At 46.4% G+C, this 20,806-nt stretch overlaps 1 protein-coding gene across 2 annotated transcripts in view; it reads right to left on the bottom strand.

The window, feature by feature from the left end:
• Positions 1-20,806, bottom strand: part of LOC119181715 (receptor-type tyrosine-protein phosphatase kappa-like) — a 131,769-nt gene that overhangs the window by 74,714 nt on the left and 36,249 nt on the right. Inside the window, exons 9-13 of one of the 2 annotated variants that reach the window (XM_075875614.1) lie at positions 20,015-20,146; positions 17,538-17,699; positions 9,692-9,838; positions 6,498-6,631; positions 472-658 (exon numbers count right to left, since the gene is read on the bottom strand). In XM_075875614.1, the coding sequence (XP_075731729.1) occupies positions 472-658; positions 6,498-6,631; positions 9,692-9,838; positions 17,538-17,699; positions 20,015-20,146 (762 nt within the window). Of the gene's footprint in view, positions 1-471; positions 659-6,497; positions 6,632-9,691; positions 9,839-17,537; positions 17,700-20,014; positions 20,147-20,806 lie in introns of those variants that run through there. The other variant, XM_075875615.1, reaches the window with a different exon arrangement.

Genomic DNA, 20,806 nt, shown 5'->3' with positions numbered 1-20,806 from the left:
TTGGTGATTTTAGTGCCTGTAGCGTCATTTCTTTAAATGCATTTAACAATGCACTTGACACTTAACAACTGTACTTTCATCAGGGATAGTTTTAAATAGCTATACACGCACAGTCGTTCGTTTCCTTACGGCACTCTTGGAGCGTGCACAAAGAGCAGGAGCCAAACTATCAGCTAAGAAGATGATCTGCAACGGGCCCCAATACGTTATCACGTTCTACTTTTATTCGCGAAGCTCATGTACCCTCGAAGTTGTTTTTGTATAACTAGTAACTTTTACGCTCAACGGACGGAATATGTAAGGTGCTTCTTTCTGCCTCCCAGAGGTAAGCTTCCAGTGTTAGGTTGATCTTGTCTTTTTTATGAATTAGAATCACTTTGACACTGCGTACAACAGGTCACTTTTGCATCATACGGTTTCAACAAACAGTATTTTACGCAACGTAGTAAGAAAGTACTTGGCCGTGCTCACCACCGCACTGCGTCCTGACCGTAGCAGTCGGGGCGGTTTGCGAGTGGACGTGGCCGCTGACGTCATGCACTAACACCTGAACCCTGTACTCCGTGTTTGCCTTCAAGTCAGTGATGTCGGCTAACAGAGTGCCATTTTCAGGGTCCGGAATTATATCGGTCTGGTTCCAACTGTTGGCCGCACGCTCCTGCGAAGAGAAGGAAAACATGGGACAAATACTATTTGATGAATTGCAAACGAACAAGGTTAGGCAAATCCTGGAGACGTGCCTCGTGCAGACGTATGAAAAGAACAGTACTGCGCGTACGGCAAGCATTACACATCAGTGAAACAAGTATTTCCGGGCGTACCAATACTTTCAGCAGAAGTTTACCTCCCGTGCTTGAACTAAGCAATTGCCTTCCCGGTGACTTCCATGAGATTCGTCCCTGAAATATTCTAAGATGAAGCGTCGCCACTTATGCCTTGTATTGTGCACTACTGCTGACATGTTCTGCCCTGATAGAGATGGTTGCGGGGTGCACTTTTCTTTTAACTTCCTCTTATTCTCTCAGTACAATCAATCGCACGCCACGAGGGTGATGACAAGGGGTCCAGAAGATGCGTCCCGTAGGGAATGCGCATCATGACACTGAACACTTCTTTTTTTCTTCCAACGCCCGATGTACATTCATCGAGACAGCTAGCGTGGGCACGTGACGGCATTCCATGACGGCCGCGGTAACTGGCCGATTCGAGCCATGGCCTCCAAGATAGCGGGCGCGCGGCGGAGCTGCTCCGGGCATCCCGTTCGTTTAGCGCCCGTTATTCGCTGTCATGGCTACTGGCAGCGCTAACTGGCGCTCCCACGTTTAATGCGCGTATTTACCCCACAAAGTGAACGGGGAGATAGCCGTCACGGTAACTTAGTTGGTAGAGCATACAGGGCACCTTATTCGAAGGTCGCAGGTTCGGTTCCTGCCCACTGCAAGCTATCTCTTCGTCAAACTTTGTTTTATCACTTCACATAATAATTACGTCTATTAGCATGCCCTATACTTTCTTGGCACGATTGTCTGTTAGATCTCATTATTATTGTGCCTAATAAAGAAAACAGGTCCTTAAAACGTACGCTTCTTTGCTTCTTATTGAAAAAAGTCACAGCTCTGCCAGAAAGCCGAAGCAATGAATGCGATAGCAACAAATTTGAAGGTCACGCGCAGAATGGCAAGCAGATCGAAACGTGCCCCACAATTCTTACGCAGAAATGACGCATGAAACCTACTCACAGGTACAGATTAACGCAAATAAGCGTCTCACTTGTTACTTCGCTGTGTCTGAGAAGCACGCCCTTTTCGCAAACGAAGGCTCTGCAACGATTCCAGTGACCTTTGTGCGCCAGGTAACTACAACGGAATCTCCCTACGAAACCGAAAGGCTAGCGAAGACGCGCGGTTCTCCCCACTGAAAGATAAGGGTGCGCGATCGAGCGTACACCCCCTTATTCTCTACGCGGGCCATAGTACGCGTAAGAGATGAGAGCCGCCGGGCGCCCACTGCGCCATCTTGCTGATAATGCTGGACACACGATAGTTCACCCCCCCCCCTCGAGGTGCCCGCCAACAGCAGTAAGTGGTAGATATGAATAGTTTGCCGTTTGAACGTTGAAGGTGGCACCTTTCGGTGGTTCAGTGGTTAACACCTCGCATTCACGACGCGGAGGTCCCCCTTTGATTCCGCGCGCTGGAGTATTTTTTAGAGATTTTTTTTCTTTCTTGCGTTTTCATAGATATATATATATATATATATATATATATATATATATATATATATATATATATATATATATATATATATATATATATATATATATATATATATATATATATATATATATATATATACGGCGAAATCCAGCCTAGAGTGTCCTTATAATTGCTATCGCAATAAAAATAAAAGTTCCGCAAGGGAAGTGGGGAAGAGACGCCGCAACGCAGCGATCTTCTCCTCCCTCTCCCTCTTGCCGATGACATGGTGCCGTACGAAGCGGTATACGCACTTGGAGAAATGGACTTTTGACATCGTGCGCGTGGTGACTGGAAGCATGATATGCTGTCATGTATTCCTAATTGGGCCTTACGCAGTGAGTGTTGTTCTCTGTAGCATATTCTGATCTTGATGAAACCAAGGAGCAAGCTTGGGGGGCTTTGCGGCGCTTTCATATGCCATGACCCATACGCTGTGCCGAGTACGACCTTGCCGCGCTTGTCGCTGTTTATTTCGGTGCTCGTTTCTCTCACGATCGCCTGTATCGACGCGTGCCGATACAGGCGGCCATGCTTCTCCTTTTATTCCAATATGGACACTCTCCGCTGCTTTTGAAGACGATAGTCTTTCTTGGTTTACTTCGACGCAAAAAAAAAAATTATCTGTCTGTCTGTACGCTTGTCTGTTTGTCTGCCGTAACGTTACCCCAAACGGTCCCGAACGACACCCGAAACGGACAGCCCTATCGGCGGCGCCCTTCAATATTGCTCAAGTTTCAGTGTTCATACTTGTGTGATTGTCAAATAAAAAGCAATTATTGTGCATATCTGAGGCGCCATAACAACACGTCAATATTTCGTATGGTGTCTCTGTACTAGAGAAGGCATATGTAAGTAATTCTAAGGACCGCAGCGTTTATCACGCAGCGCTGACAGCGCAACGCGATGCTCAAAAAGGCAAGTGTTTCCAACGCTTTGCTAAAACGACGTGGTTGTGGCGCCTGCTCGTCGCCTTGCGCTCTACACATTAGGGAGTTTTAGAGTATACCGTTTGCAAGCGCTGTGGGCGTTGCGGGCGCCATAACAGTTTTAGAATAGCGTTTGCCCTGCTGCGAACCGCAAAGCACGATCGCAGCGACACCGTAGCCTCGAAACCAGTGCTTGCGAGTCACATGCGGGCCGCCATCACCACACGCAGTTTCGGATTTTCTGCGTGCGGTCCGCGAACGCGAACGCCGACTCGCGTTACGACGCATGCGCAGTGGCAGCGAACGCACCGCAAAGGCTCGCCGTGCGCTATTCTAACACTCCTTATTATCGCTTCCGAGACAGGCGCGCGCACCTTCCTTAGTTTTCGAAGATAAGTGCCAGATAGCACTCGTGTCTAACGTGCCTCTATGCGCTCGTTCGCCTTCGCTGCACAGATCGAGGCACTCTAACGCAGCGCCTACAGAATACAATTAAGCAATCCACTCGCGCACAACATCAAATAAACGTTATGTTCACTCTTTCCAGAGGCAAGACTATCGTCTTTCGACAAGATTTGCAGTGAAACGGGGACAATTTTTGCAATCGCCACCATGCTCTGGGTATAAGGAAGCGACACGCTCCGCCACCGCTTGCCTGCGGAGCGTGCCCACAAAAGTAGTCCAACGCTCGGCGCTAGCGTGGTCTCTCTAGACAGCAATCGTCGCGGCCTAGTCTACGTAGATTTGTTTTGCGTTGCTACAAAACGGTAGCGCCCTTCACGCTTTGATAAAAGGGGGCTGGGTGGTCGGTGTCTGTGACATGCTGTGTGTGTGAATGTATCGCGTCGAAGCATAAGCGTTCGTACGTGCATGCGTGTTCCTTTGCTTTGGTGTCTCCTTTTCTTCCTCGGTTAGGTGGAGCCGTATTTATCACTTCATCAGAATATGAACGAGAAGTAACGGGGAATAGGCATGGCAAAACGCGGTGTTTTTATCGGATAGAATCATGAACGTATCGGCGAAACGAAGTTGCGGTTTGATTTTTTGTTTTGTGTGGAGAAATAGACCAATTGTTGTTCTTGTTGTAAATAAGTATCAACTATGATCTGATTTATTTCGCATTTAGCTTAGACAGACTATCGTTGGCCTGCGATGAATGCTACCACTAAGCGAAAGATAACGAATGAATGTAGTAACAAACAATGACACGCGATCGACATCTAATGATACTCGTTGAAAAGCACCAAGATTCTGTAATTGACTGGTGCACAACTATATGCGAATCCGGAATTATGCTGCGCAAATAAAACCCAGGAATCGTGCGAAGGTTATTAGAGTATGCACGAAAACAGACCCTCTGCATAAAATTTCCTTTAAAAAACATGACATATCGTTTAATTTTGTAAAGTGATTTATTGATGCTATCACAGACACACAGCTATAAAGAGAGTGGTCTTGTAATATAGCAAATTGTCCTAAAAAAACCAAGCTAGTAGAAATACGGACCGAGAGATAACTAAATCAAGATAACTAAATCAAGAAGAGGCAGTGATGTCGTTCTAGTTATGTCACCATTTTCGCACGTAGTTTCTAAGAATGGGTACAGATAATCGCTGTGAAACCTCTCAAGGAACGTTCCGCCGTGGTGGTCTAGTGGCTAATGTACTCGGCTGCCGACTTCGGCGGCTGCATTTCCGATGGAGGCAGAAATGTTGTAGGCCCGTGTGCTCAGATTAGGGTGCACGTTAAAGAACCCCAGGTGGTCGAAATTTCCGGAGCCCTCCACTACGGCGTCTCTCATAATCATATGGTGGTTTTGGGACGTTAAACCCCACTTATCAATCAAGCAGTCGTTCGATAAATCACCTCAAGTAATTGAGAAAGGATGCCTATGAATAGTACACCGTTATATCACCGGCACACGCACGAGGTTTGGCTGTGTTGCCTGGCGCAACAGGTTGCGGAGCGCGGGTTCGCTTGTTCGAATCCCCGATAAGAGGCTTTAGAAATTTTTTCCATTGATTTATTTTTCATTGTGCCTTCTTTACATATATAAATACATCTGCATACCGGGCGCATGAAGACGACGGCCAAAATCAGTTGAGAGGGTCCACATAATTGCTATCGCAATGAAATACCTGTACATTCAAAGACGTGTACTGCGCTGTAATGATTGACTCGATGTTCTCGGGAGCCTCGACTACCGATCGGCAGCTTTTTTCTGAAAATGATTGAAAAGTGTTGGGGGGCCGCTTTACAATAAAAACGGTGTAAGAAAGGCCTTCATAACGAGGCATTGCTTCTTGTATGAACATTACGTGTGTTAGAATCGCGTACTCGTATAGGAGGGTCGATGCGCTGAGGCACGACAGTTTAAAAGTAAGGATGCGAAAGGCCGGGCGTCTGACACATGAAGCAGAACTCGATTTTCGAGATGCGCGTTATAGGCTACGATGCAATGCAATAGCTTGAATGGCTGTCTCTGGGAGATGCGTCCGAATAAAGCGGGAATTTCATACTGTGTTGCCGTCTGTGTTTCGCTATTCATACACGAAAGCTTAAACGTCTGCTGGACTCCCCTTGGAAAAATAAATTGGTGGAGGGGAATACTCGACTAGGACAACATGTTTCATAAGTGTTGAAAAAAAAAAGACCTGAAATAATGTGATGACGTGGATCTCACAATGGTCCCTGGCTTTCTGGGAGCGAAAACTAGAAGCGAACAATTCCTTGAATGCATGCAGAATATCATGTGCCCTCGATCACCATGATTCTCATGAAACTTCTTGTCCTTACTCTGCTCCTTAAGCTATTTCACACGGTGGATCAAATTGTGAATCGAGCCTGTGGATGGCGTTCTACGTTACCATACGTCAGCCGTTCCAACGTTGCCACTTCGGCCCATGCGCAACCGATTCGTGAAAAGACGGACGCCGAAATCACTTTTGTTATCCTCGGGGAGCAATGCCGAAATCCGCGTTTGTAGCGTTATTCCTCCCCTGTCCTGTGAATGCTGCCTGCGGAGAGATCTGAATTACGTCACATGCCACGTGACTGATCCGTCCGCAATCACGTCCGTCGTGTGAATACAGCTTTCATGAATAACGGGGCATGTACAACTAAGTAAAAGCACGCCCCCCCCCCCCCCCTCCTGAGGTGATCAGGTGGGGCTGGCACTTTCCATGCGCGTGCCCATGTTTAAAAAGGTAACGCCTCCTCGTATTCCGAACTAGAGGCTGTTGCGACGTCTTCAATGTTTATAGACATCCTCTAAAAGAATCTGGCACAAGGACGTCCGTGAGGTAATACTTACCTTGAATTGTACGATGTAGCCATTAGGCTCTCCGACACCCTTGTCTCCTCTATCTGGCGACCAGGCTTCCCAATTCACACTGATGGTTTTATCATCGATCACACTGACATAGAATGATGTCAATACGGGATACGCTGAAACAACAGCATTCGTAAAGCATGTCAAAGACTGGGCACGCACTCCTTCCAGTGGCGCTATAAGGTTTCCCGTGGATAAGTTTGGAATGTTAATTACAACGGGCATATTATCCATATTTGAGCATGGCTACTAGAATACACATGACATTGCCAAACGCCACCACACTTTTTTAGTGGTTCTTAGCCGGCAAACTGTTTGAACTAATCGCATCACTCTCTCGTCATATGGCTTGACAGTTAGCTGCTGTGTGGGGCACAGGGTGTCTTAAGAGAGCGTTACGTAATCATTTTTTTTTCTTTTAGCGGTAACTATCGTCAATACTTTTGCTAAGTAGCACTTCATGGCCCTGGTTTGTTGTCAATCCACTGTCTCATGTCACATGGTTACGCGGCTGTGAATAAAGGCCGGAAACAAGACTTACAATATTACAGGTTCAAAATAATCTATAACAAGGTCTAAGGTATTATACAATCCTGTAATAACCAAGAATTAATTACCATGATTGGCCCATTATTACGAGAACTTGGTTGTGAAAGATCTGGCTCATATCCTCACCACGCCAGAGAAGGCGCCACTACCTCGGCCAGCACTCCATTTCCAAAGAAATTGTGGGATTGCCTGTGGTGCGCACTCTTCATGGTTTCGTGTTATCAGAGCTGCACTAAGCGCGGGATTTCGAACTTCACAAAAACCTATACAAGCACGACATTATCACAGGATTTAGCGCAGGACCCACAATTACCTAACGCCTTATACAAAAACTGTATTAGTGCTACATAACCAAAATATTAGCGCTATGTTTGAGCAGAATTATCACATGATTGAGCGCAAGACCCAAAATTACCTAACACCCTACACAAAAACTGTATTAGTGCTACATAACCAAAATATTAGCGCTATGTTTGAGCAGAATTATCGCTAGGTAAAGCGCTGGACGAAGAGGTTTTTTTCCTTCATTCTTCTAGGCCCAAGTCCCATAGCTGTCGCGTATCCACACATTTGAACTACTACTACGCACGTTTAAACCAAATCGAGCATTGTTATTTGGTTGTTTTCCCAACTAGAATAATAATTGGGGAGAGTGGTTCACGCCTCCGAACTACAATGTGAGTATGAGAGACGCTGTAACGAGAGGCACCAGAAATTTCGTCCACCTGGGGTTCTTTAACGTAGGCTTATATCTAAATAAAGAGAGGGCAAGCGTATTCGCTGGTACAGAAAATGCGGCCACCGCAGTCCTGATTCGATCCCGCGACCGTCACACCAACAGTTGAGCGCCACGACCACTACCACACCTTGGCTGGTGTCTACCTATGACCCGCGTAGTGGATTCGCAAATTGTTTAGTAGAAAGAATACATTTACCACCTTCTGTTTGACGCTTCAACGCAAATGAAGAACGTTCAGTGCATTAAACTTTTTTTTTTTTCATAAACAGGCTGTGAAACCACGTGACCAAGAAAAAGTACTTGACCGGATGCATTGCATCGAGACTGCCCTAAAGTTTGGCAGTTACTGTTGTAGGCTCAAGAATAGTGCAGCCAGCCAGAAAGATATTCTTACGTGCTTACGTTTAAGGTTTCCAAGCGAACATTGAATTACCTTCTTATTGTAGCTCATTGGCTCACGAATAGATTGCCACTAATTCTCTAGAATTGCACTAAGCTCTGGTTATTCGAAGGATGCAGGTTAAATCTATGCCTACGGCAAGTTGACTTTTCATGCATTTTGATTTCTTCCCATTTACATTACATTTAGCTCATACAATATTCTTTATACTTTCCTCGGCATGGTTGTCTGTTAGGTCCACATATTATTGTGACTAACAAAGAAAAACGAGTCCGTGAGTATACACTTCTTCCCTTCGTGCATAGCGCGCGCGGGTCTCGTTCTGACAGACTTGGTGCCTTCAGGTAGTATATCAGGGATCATTGGTAAGCTGACAGTTCGTAATAAGTGCTACGTGACGCCAAACAGGCAGAAAAAATGTATTCGATACTCGCCGTCCTGGCTACAGGTGGCGCTGACTGACGCCCCAACGATTAATTTCCATATATGCCCAATAAAGCTGAGAGGCAAAACCGCCATGGTAGCTCAGTTTCGTAGAGCATCGGACGCGTTATTCAAAGGCCGCAGGTTCGGTCTCTGCCTGGGGCAAGTTATCTTTTCATCCAGCTTTCTTTCTTCACGTTTATATTACAATTACCTCATATAACATTTCCTATACTTTCCTTGACATGATTGTCGGTTGGATATCAATAATATTAAGGCTAACAAAGAAGAACGAGTCCTTAAGTGTACACAACTTTCCTTCATATGTTAAAGAGACTACTCCCTCTATATGACAGTACCACAGCGGTTTTTTTTTTTAATCGAACAAGTTTTATGCAATGAAGTGGCTTTGTGGTAAAACACCTGCTAGAAAAGGTAAACGTATGCGTTCAATCCCAACGCGAATTCAAGGTCTGTAACTTTTTTTTTGCACCTGTCTCGATTTTTGTGCTGATGGTTAACGGCTATTTCTCGCTCACGGCTATTGAAGCCGACACTGACGCTGACGTCACAATTCCTGCGCTGCGAGCCGTTTAACGCTACTGCATAATTAATAAACTCTTTGTCCAGTGCTGCGCTGTAATGTTTGGCTCGCGGGTTCACCGCAGCCTCGATTATCAATCGGCAGCGTTTTCTGAGCATGTTAAAAAGAAAGTGTCGCAGGGCCATTTTAAGGTAGAGAAAAATAAAAAAAAAACGGGAACAAAATTCGAGGGAATCACGCAAATGCGGAACACTCGTGTTTCGCATTCGAGCCTAATTTTCGTTTGTCGTGTCAAAATGTGCATTCATGATGTCCGCCTTGGCTTTAACATCGGCTGGCCCTCTTACTGGACGGCAAAGTCAAGCTACGTCACGTGTTTAATTCTCAGTGCAGTTTCGCGACATGTTTTTTTTGTTGTTGTTTTGAGTAATTTACAATCACCCTATTTTTATTTTGCTGCGTTATATCACTCGTACCACGCTTAGATATTACTGTTTCTAAATAGACTTGAATCAACTTACCTTGTTCGCAAAACGGTGGGTCTCTGTAGCCTTCTTCGCAAATCTTGGTGGTACACACTCCCCACTGCGGGTGGCAACCGGTGCCATTTTGGCAGTGACATAACCGTATCTGCTTGCAGTCGGCACCGTAGGTTCCTGCTGCACACACTAAATGCGCGGGATTTCATTTTTTAGTGCTGAAAAATATCAGCATTGCATGCACAAGATGACAATGACCAAATATGGTTAACCCTAGAAAGCCCAAACAAATGCCGAGCACAATTAAAAAAAAAGGGGGGGGGGAAGAAATGTCTTATTGCTGTTCTTCTTGTCGTTTTCTGTTGTTGTTGTTTGTCCTGAAGGGCCGATTCACGACAACAACGTCTTTATTTCAGAAAGGTAAAGAGAGAGAGAGAGAGAGAGATAAAGATGCAATGAAAGGCAGGGAGGTTAACCAGACACACATCCGGTTTGCTACCCTGCACTGGGGAAGAGATAAAGGGGAGAAAAGAGGTCGCAGAGAGATGAGAAGGTACACACAATCACGAGCACACTCGGGGAGCACACACAGTCTACAGGCGGTCGCTCAGGTTTGTTGACCTTAGGTAAATTAGCAGTGGTATAGTTGCTTTCTGCGCAACTGAGGCAGATGCCCAAGGTCCTAGTATCTTCTGCACACGAAATGGTCCGGGGTCAAGTTGATTCAAAACCATCCGGAGCTGGCATCGCTGTGTGTCGTAGCAAGCGCAGCTGCACAGGACGTGTTCGATGGTCTCTTCAGCTCCGCAGTATTCGCATGTAGGAGTGTCTGCCATACCAATGCGAAAGGAGTACACCTTTGTAAATGCAACACCCAACCAAAGGCGGCATAACAGTGTCGCATCGGAGCGGGAAAGTTGTGGTGGTAGCTTTAGCTTGAGCGAAGGATCCAGTTCATGAAATTGACACCTTTGGAAGCTGGTACACGACCAGAACGTGCGTGTGAGATCTCGAGCCAGCAGGTAAAGTTGTCTTGCTGCATCATTCCTTGATAGAGGTATCGGGACTACACGGGTTCCCTCATGGGCTGAGCGGGCTGCATCATCGGCTAATTGATTTCCGGTAATACCGATGTGTCCAGGCAGCCATTGATATATAATATCATGCCCTCGTGCTAGAGCTTCATGATGGCAACGTCTTATTTCTTGTACGAATTGGTCATGACTCCTCCTACGCATGGCAGACTGCAAACTCTGAAGCGCTGCCCTCGAATCGCAGAATATGACCCATTTTCCTGGACGTTCTTGAACGAGATATTGTAAAGCAGCTCTTATAGCAGCAAGCTCTGATGCCGTAGATGTAGTCATATGCGACAACTTAAACTTGATTGTCATTGCTGCAGCCGGAATTACAGCGGCACCTGATGAGCTGCTGGACGAGACGGACCCATCAGTGTATATCTGCGTTCGGTCTAAGTACAACTCATGTAATAATAGCAGTGTTGCTTGTTTCAATGCAACTCTGGAGTGATTGCTTTTCTTTTTTATTCCCGGAATTTCTAGACGTACTTGCGGCTGGTCGAGGCACCACAAAGGACATGCCATTCTCGCAGCTGGCGTATATCCTGATGGAATGCTGTTTAGGTGCTTGGCTATTACGTCTGAAAACATAGCACGTGGTCTTCTGGGGGGTAGAAGGGTCAAGTGGTGGTCGGAGACACGGCTAGCATGTCGAATGTGCGCTCTGAGGCAATCCACAACTCTATATGTCCTGACCGGATGGTCTTTGGCAAGCATGATTGTGGCATAAGTAGAAGCGCATCGGGGCAGCCCTAGGCAGATACGCAATGCCTGACCCTGCAAACTCTCCAATGACTGAGTATTGGATTTGCAAGTGTTAGTCAGTACCGGCAAGCTGTAGCGCAATAGACCCAGAAATAGGGCCCTGTACAGCTGTAGCATGGAGGCCACAGAAGTTCCCCATGCTTTCCCGCACATTAATTTCATTATATGCACAATAGATAGCAGTCTCTTCTTCAAGTACGCACAATGTGGGATCCACGAAAGACTTCTGTCGATTATTATGCCCAGGAAACGATGCGTCCGTGCATATTTGACACTCTGTCCATTGATGTAAACAGGGTATGGCGTCATTGGTTTGCGTGTGAACGCCATCAACGCGCACTTCACAGTTGATATAGTTAGGCCTTGTTTCTGAAGGTAGGCTGTTGTGAGGGTTGCTGCCCGCTGTATTCGTGCACGCACCTGAGGGCGAGTAACTGCAGCACTCCAGAGGCAAATATCATCGGCGTATATGGATAGGCACACCGACTTTGGCAGAACCTTCACCAGACCAATGAGGGCAACATTGAACAGTGTGGGGCTTAAAACACCTCCCTGAGGTACTCCGCAGTAGGTGTAATGTTCAGCAGTTGTACCCTCACATGTTTGCACAAAGAAACACCTGCCAGTTATATAATCTTTTATCCAATGAAACATTCGTCCACCAATACCCATTGCTGCGAGAGAAGTGAGGATGGCATCGTGAGCTACATTATCATATGCACCCTTCACGTCAAGAAAGAGTGCCACTGATATGCGCTTGCGACTTTTTTTCTTGTTCAGTCGATTGAGGAGCGGCCCCGACGAAAGCCTGCCATGCAAGAAGGGTATTTTGTGTATCGTTCCAAGTACCACTCGAGTCGAAATAGAACCATTCTTTCCATCACTTTTCCGAGGCAGCTTGCGAGGGCAATAGGGCGATACGCTGTCAAGTCCAATGGTGATTTTCCCGATTTCAAAAGTGGTATTAATCGACTTATTTTCCATTCTCGGGGAACACTGCCGCTGAGCCAGGAGTTGTTGAAGCATGTTAAAAGTTGTTTTCTGGCTTTTTGTCCAAGGTGTCCCAACGCACTATAAGTAATACCATCAGGACCTGGCGATTACATGCGCTTAGAAGCGACTAAAGCACCTTCCAGTTCTTCTATGGTGAACGGAATATCCATTTCTGGTAATCACGTCTCAGTAACGATCACGGCGTCGATGCTCTCGTTCATAATATTCCCGGCAACTCTCGTGCAAAATTCTTCAGCCACTTCGAGTTCTGTTTTTCCATGATGGAGTGCCAAAGCTTTGAAAGGGTGCCGTTGTTGCGGAGAGGAGCGAAGACCACGAACTGTTCTCCAGATATATGACAGCGGTTTATCAGGGTCTAGAGATTCGCAGAATGTTTTCCAGCGTTCGCTCTCCAGCTTGTAAATGCGTCGTTGAATCTTTTTCTGGAGCCGCCTTGCTTCCCTCAGATCGTAAATTGATCTTGTGCGTCTGTATCGTCGTTCAGCACGCCTTCGTATAGCTCGTAATCTTTCCAGTTCGATGTCAAACTGTGTTATTTTAGACGAAAATGATATTTTACATTTGGACGCTTGCATAGCTTCCGCTATGGTATTTTCCAGGCTGCAGGCGAGGCCTTCTTGGCAAGCGTCCTCAACACGCGATGTAAACATCGACCAGTCAGTGCCAATTACAACAACGGAAGAGAAATTTTTTATGATACCATCGATCGTCACGTAGGTGGGTACGTGATCACTCCCATGAGTCTCAATATCGCAAAACCATTTAACTTTGTGAGAGAAGCACCGTGACACCAATGTCAGGTCAAGGCAACTGCCATACGTGAGACCCCGCAGATACGTGGGGGTACCATCGTTCATGATGGAAAGATCGTAATCGGAAGCGAATGTGACAATGTTCCGGCCCCTGGCATTCATCCTAGTGCTCCCCCAAAGCATGTGATGGGCGTTGAAGTCACCGGTGATGATCCAAGGCCCATCGGTTCTCATTAGGATGTCTTTTAATCTGTCGCAGTCAAATCGCGATGACGGAGATATATATCCACCAATAAGCGTGAAGGAAACTGCATTCTTCTTCACACGAAGACACACGTACTGATTGCCGTCATTTGAACTTATTGGGTGTGAGAGATAAGTCAAGTCTGTGCGAATGTAAACAATTACTTTGCTTCGTTCTTCGCAAGCGGCTGAACAAAAAGCTTCATAACCGGACAATCTATAAGGCGTTGATACGTTTGTTTCACATATGACAAGTATAGGGAATTGATTGGCCCGGACAAATTGGCGAAAGTCCGAGATACGGGACTTCATGCCTCTGGCATTCCACTGAAAAATCGATGCACATTTAACTTCAGTGCGGAAGATGAGATTTCGTTGAGCCATTGTGCTTATACGAAGTTAGCAAGAACTGGATTCAGTGCATCCAGTATTTGCAGTGCACTCTTAGCAGACGGAGATTGTATGCTGCTCAGTAGCGTGCGAATCGTGGCAATTAAAGATTGCACGATTGCAGTCACTTGCCTGTCTTGGTTGGAAAGATCTCGAACCGGGATCGCGGACTGGCCGTCATGAAACTCCTTCGGTTCGCTTGATGCTGCTTCCCTTCGAAGTGCAGGCCACTTTGTCGCAGTTAGGGTATGCTGACTGGCTTTGTCCTTTACAGCCTTTCCCACGGCATGTGGTCTGGGAGGCAAAGGAGGTGGTACTGAAGAGGGATCTGGCAAGCGTGTCGAGGAGGTAGCGGGCGTCCTTGAAGACCGACGTCGACGTGAACGACGCTTTCAGACTTTAGCTGCGGCTTCTCGATGAGATGAGTGATCGCGCACCATCTCCTTCAAAATGGCAATTTCCTTTTGAATCTGCGGGCAGTCCTTCGATGTGGCTTCATGGGATCCATTGCAACTAGAGCATTTCTTGACATTTGCGACGCACTTATCCGCTTCATGGGGCCCGGCGCAGCGGTGGCATACCACCGAATTCTCACAGACGCTGCTCACATGTCCAAGTTTCATGCATTTACGGCACTGGAGAGGCTTTGGAATGAATGGCCGCACAGCATGTCTGAAGTACCCCACCTTCACATGAGAGGGGAGTGATGTGCTCTTAAACGCAATCTTCACACAGCGAGACTTGCCTAGCCGGGTGACATCAACAATTGGAGTATCAGTTGTTGACTTGACAAGAAATTGTAAGTCATTAATGGAAATAGCCACATCTATGTCGTAGATCACGCCGAATACTACATCACATCCCAAGGGAACATGAGAGCGCACCTGGTTGCCGTCCAAGTCAGTTACACTGCGCAGAACGCCCAACGCACTTGCGTGCAAAACGTCCACAGCCAGTATATTATTTCTGGCGTTCACTCTTATGTCCGTGATCTCATTTGGCACGAGCGTTTCCAGAGACCTCGACACAGACTGTCTGTTAAGGCGTTTCATGCTGACGGTAGGAAGTGCAAGCAGAAACAGGATGGTATAAGTGTTCGATTTTGGCGCTTCACTTACAGTTTGAATAGTTGAGGATGAGAATGTCCTCATGTTCCTCCTCTTCGCTTTGCGGCTCAGCACAGGTTGGAAACCGTCATCTGAAAAGTCCTCACTGCTGAGGTAGTAAGCATGAGTATCTTCACGGTCGCTGTCACTCGCTTGTCCCATCCGCTTCCTGGAGGCGGCCGCCGCTGACGCCGCTGGTGCCGGCAGGCGCCCGGGGTGGTCTACATCCATCCCCTCCAAGGAAGCAGCGAAAACTGATCAAGAGACTTAAATTACACCTGAAATACGCCGGAGTTAGCAGACGTCTATTATTAGCAATTGCATTGCTCACTTCAAGCAATAACGTAAAACGGCAGTTCGTACGTTCAGAAGCCTTGGGGCCTCTCCCGAAAGGCGATACTCCAAGCGCGGGGCTCCTAGCGATGAGAATGAAGATGAGGGCGTAAGCATTCGCGAGACATGACGACTGCATTTGTTGAACAACCGCTCAGTCTGTGGTTCTTATTTGGTGGTCGACCGTTCGGTGTGGCATGTGGGTCTTATTTGGTAGACAATCGTTACAGTCATTTATTTGGTAGACAACCGCTCAGTCTGTGGTTGCTATTCTGTTGACGACCGTGCAGTGTGTGGTTTTTATTCGATCTTTTAGCCTGTGGCACTTACTTGGTAGACAACCACTCAGTCTGTGGTTCTCATTTGTTGGACAGCAATTAAGTCTGTGGCCCTTATTTGGTAGACAATCGCTCAGTCTGTGAATCTCATTCGTTAGACAATCATAATGTCTTTGGCACTTATTTGGTAGACTATCGCTCAGTCTTTTTTTTTTGGTACGCAACCGTTTCGTCTGGTTGGTCCTCATTTGGTAGAAAATCGTTCAGTCTGTGGTTCTTATTTGGTCGAAAACCGTTGAGCCTATGGTCCTCATTTGGTAGACAACACTCACTTTGTGCTTCTTATTTGGTAGACAACCGATCAGTATCTGGTTGATGTTCTGTTGACGACCGTTCAGTTTGATTTATATTTGGTAGACAACCGTTCAGTCTATGGTCCATATATGGTAGACAAGTGCTCAGCCTGTGGTTCAAATTTAGTAGATAGCCATTCATTCTATGGTTCATATTTGGTAGATAACCTTCCAGTCTGTGGCGCTTGGTGGCGCTGTTTGCCATGGCCTTAAGACGCTGCTCTTACTGGCCGCGCCGCGCGAAATGGCTGGAACTGGCGGGCTTTCATTACAAAGGATTACCACTAATCCCTCATAATGGGAGGACACCTCCCGAAACCATTCGCGACTAAATATTTGTTTCTCAGTTCAAGGCAACACGTACGTTCTGCTATTACTTGAAGCACTTCAATTGAAGCACCCAAAAGCAATTGACTCAAAGCATTCCTACTACCACGTTACATAAGCAACTCAAACAATGGACACCAGCAACGCAGGCTGGAAGGTTCCGAAAATTATTGGTCATTCAATGTTTAAAGAAGTTCAAAAAGGGCAAGAAAAATTTATAAAGGCGACTGAACTGCACCATAGCAACGGGAAGAAGCTGTATCTAAATGTTTGTCTACAAGAAATAATCTTCCTGAACTTTACATGAAGATCAGAAAGAGTCTCCGGTATTCAGATATGCTCTTTTTAGTTCAAAATTCTAAAACAAAATGCCAAGAAGATAGAAAAAGTATCGCAACTTTCTGCTATATCTGCTCTATCTGATAGCAGAGGCGTAGACAGAGGGTCTCATTTGGCGGGATGAAAAACTCTCCCCCCCCCCCGAACATTTTACATTGTGTGTGAGTATATGAGCACGCACATACAAGCACGTGCTTTAACATACGAAAAATATGTGATCATGCCCCCTCCACCCCCTTCCCCCCATGAACTGTTCACAGCAAGACGAGAAAAATTCGATCGACAACTTGAAAGTTAATCCCTGAGGTTTGATCAAGTGAAGATCAAAAGGGTGCTGAATACAATTAAATTGTCTTCATATCTGTTGCTTACGATACGGGTTTTCGTACAACTATCTATTTTAAGTAAAGGCCCTATTGAACCTCACAATGAATAACAACTATAGTCGGATACAGCTTTAAAAGTCCGCGGCATTTCTTTCCGAAAGGCACTAAGGTACGATCCTGAACCAGTGGACGTGCACTTTGAACCGACGTCATTTGTCAGACGCCAAGTGACTCCCCCTTTGGAGTACATCACCGCGTTCATGAGCGGAACTACTTCTTTACTAGCAGAGGCGACCGCCTATCGCGCTTCAGTCGTCTGGGCGGAGTCTCTCCGGACATCTTAAGTTGTATAGGACTATAGTTGAGCATGGCAACGAGTTTTCTTTCTTAAGCTGAAGCTTGTCGGGGTGCTTTCAGTATCACAAACGACTGTGGCGGGCACATCATAAAACTCACAAGCAAGCTTTCTATTATACGAAAAGGATATGAAGGAACAGCAGAATGAGCTATAAGGCAGGATATAGGAATTTCATTCGGCTCCCTGTGCGCAAAATGGTATGGTGAATGCAGCGCGATCACATACTATCGGTGCAATCTACTCCTCGGAATCCCGGATAGCAGGAGCAACCGTACGGATCAGGCAGGCAGAACAGCATGCCCCGACAACGTGGATCGCCAAAGGCCAGGGCTGAAAGTTCGGTGCAGTTGTGGGCACATGTCTGCCCAAAGTGGTACTCGTTGCAAACTGCGAATGAAAAAAAGGAGAGAGATGGAGTGATACGGGTACGGCTGATATCTGGTCTTGCATCCTTTTTGCGATATTCGGAAAATAAACATTACAGTTGTGGCGACGATGAAGCAGCGGTGCATAACTGCTTCACGAACATGCACTACACCTACTACATTGCAACTGTGGAAACTCGGGTGATAGATTGCTCGGCTAAGCTCGAAAGTTCTGGTTGTAGACTCAAACAAGGTAGCCGCATCGTGATTAGGGCGAAGAACAAGAACACACGTGCCCTCGAATGTAAATTCGGGTTCACGAATGTCCAATCATATGGAAAGAGAGGGGCGTACAAAAAAGGTTCAGGAGACCACGACAACAGGCGCCATTAAACTTCTTGACTCACTTCTGGTGGGGTTTTGGTGCACACTATGACTGCTACATCGTAAAAATATTGCATCTTATAGAGCGATGTATTGGCAGCTGTGTATAAAGGGGGTGGCACACCATACCCATGCACCCTCCCCAACCCAAAATGTTTTACCCGTGGTATGCAGAGCAAAAATGACCATTTTTAAGAGGGGCTACTCTCAAAATTAAAAAGGTGCCCCCCCCCTCTCCCACTCTCCGTTAAAAATTTTTCCTATGCCCCTAGGTGTCGGCACGAAGTGGTCTACCCACCCTTCTCTATGGCAAGAAATTCATCAGATTCTATCACCGCTTTTGATAGGACAATCGCAGCTATGAGCTTAATGACGAAGTACAGCTGCTACGAAGTTGGCACTTTCTCAAGTGTCCTCTGACGCAAGGACGCCCGCCGTCACGGTTTTTCGAGCTGTTGCCAGCAGCTTGCAAAGAAGCGAGCATGGTTTTCCGTGTGACACAGGGCCCTTAAGAATGGGTGCTTAAGAACTTCGCGCTCTGCTTGTAAATTCTACGTGCATGTACGACGACAAACTTCAACTGAGTTGCTTATAGAAGAGTTTGCTCTTTGTAGAACCTGGTTTAGGTGCGAAGAACCTTAAGGTCTTGACTTGTCTGTGTGTCATGGTGTCGTCATGGTCCATTATGAACGGTTACGCACCGCACAAAAAATTGGGTATGTACCGCTACTCGCCACCCATCCACTAAAAACGAAGAAGGCAACAGTTCACCAAACTTGTGGCTGACGACGTAGTAAAAATTATTTGCACTAATACCAAAAAAATGTTGTTACAATCTGCCTCAATAATTGTTTCTAATTAGCTTTGAATTCTTCTGTAAAGCATGTTCCGTCGTATGTTGCGGTGTATAACACAAAAACAACTTACGGAACAATAGATGTTACTGGTCAATGAAAGACAGCACATATGGAATGTTACGCTAGGCTGCACTCCAGTTTTCCGGTGACGTTAGTGGAGCTTGGGCGCCCTTCCCTACGTGCCCGACCACTAGTACCTCATCCAAGAAATTTATCTCAAAACCATAGAGTAAATTACTTCTGTAAGGACCACCATTATCATAATGATCATCATCATTATCATCATCATTATCAACAACTTCTGTTTCTCATTGCCAATTCTCTTCTTCTGTCTCTCATTACCAATAACAGAAGTTTTGCTGTGGCAAACACCGGTGCATACAACGTGCTTCACCCCTTCCTAGGCTTGATGTTACCAGAGTTGAAACATCCTTTTCATATACGCTTCGTACCTCCCCGGATTTTTCGCACCATGATCGAAGGTTGGTTCAAGACTCCTTAAAAGGGAGGCTTGCTAGACATTGCTAGGAAGAAAACAAGTTCTCAAAAGAAGAGTATCTTCACTAGCCAATTTATTAGAACCTCTACTTGGGTGGTTCGCGAAATTCCTTAGCAAAACATTGTTACTTTCTCTTCGCCTTGACAATCCTCCCGCAAATTCTTGTGTTCACCAGTGTAAATGATTGATATGTGGGGTTTTAACGTCCTAAAACCACCATATGAATATGAGAGACGCCGTAGCGGAGGGCTCCGGAAATTTCGACAGCCTGAGTTTCTTTACCGTGCACCCAAATGTGAGCACACGGGCCTACAGCATTTTCGCTTCCATCAAAAATGCAGCCGCCGCAGCCGGGATTCAATCCCGCGACATGCGGGTCAGCAGCCGAGTACCTTGGCCACTAGACCACCGCGGCGGGGGGGTCACCGGTATAATTAAATACCTCCCCACAACTTCGGTGTATCGAATTCTCTTCTCTTTGAAAATTTCAACACTATTGATTTAAGCTGTGCCTTTTTATTTGTGGGGAATATATTGAGATTGGTTTCAGCGGTTATCACATCAGCCCGCAATGTCCACATCACGTGCTATACTCACATCCTTCACAGTGTTCCCCTCGAAATCCCGGAGGGCAGACGCAGACTCCGGTGATGTCGTGGCAGACTCCTCCGTTAAAACACGTGGGGCACACGCTTCGGCACCCGTCACCATACTTTCCGTTCGGGCAAGCTGAAAGCAAGTGTGTACTGTGATAGCTGTCTGCTGGGCTCCCCATCAAAAGGGGGAAGTGTCAGTCATCGACGTGACCCCACCCCTCACCCATCAATCTATCTATCTATCTATCTATCTATCTATCTATCTATCTATCTATCTATCTATCTATCTACAGGAGTGTTTCACGAATAATACCGTTTTGCCATGATATGAAACAAGTCAGAGCTTTGCCGCAAACGTGAAGCAAGGGTGAACGCGACAGCAAGAAATCGGAGGTTCACGCGAAGAATGGCAAGCAGATCAAAACATGCCACGCGTTTGTCACGCATAAATGACGCATGAAACGTGCTCACAGGTACATATGAACGCGAATAAGCGTCTCATTTGTCACTTCGCTGTGTTTCCAAAGCGCGCCCTTTTCGCAAACGGAGATGGTGCAGTGGGTGCAGTGACCTCTGTGCGCCCGGTAATTAGAACACAATAGTTCCAGTAAAAACCCAAGGTTATGATTCTCCCCTCTTAAGATGAGCGCGCGCACGTGAGCGTCCACAACCCCCTCCCCATACCCCTGGCTCTCCGCGGGGCAAAGCACACAAGAACGCGCCGCCACTGTGTCGCGGCGATCTGGCAACGCGCGCTCATTGTGTCATCTCGCTGGTAATGCCGAAAACACGG

Source organism: Rhipicephalus microplus, chromosome 10 (genome assembly GCF_043290135.1).
Source record: "Rhipicephalus microplus isolate Deutch F79 chromosome 10, USDA_Rmic, whole genome shotgun sequence".
NCBI lineage: Eukaryota > Metazoa > Arthropoda > Arachnida > Ixodida > Ixodidae > Rhipicephalus > Rhipicephalus microplus.
This window is presented reverse-complemented; position numbering and strand designations above follow the sequence as displayed.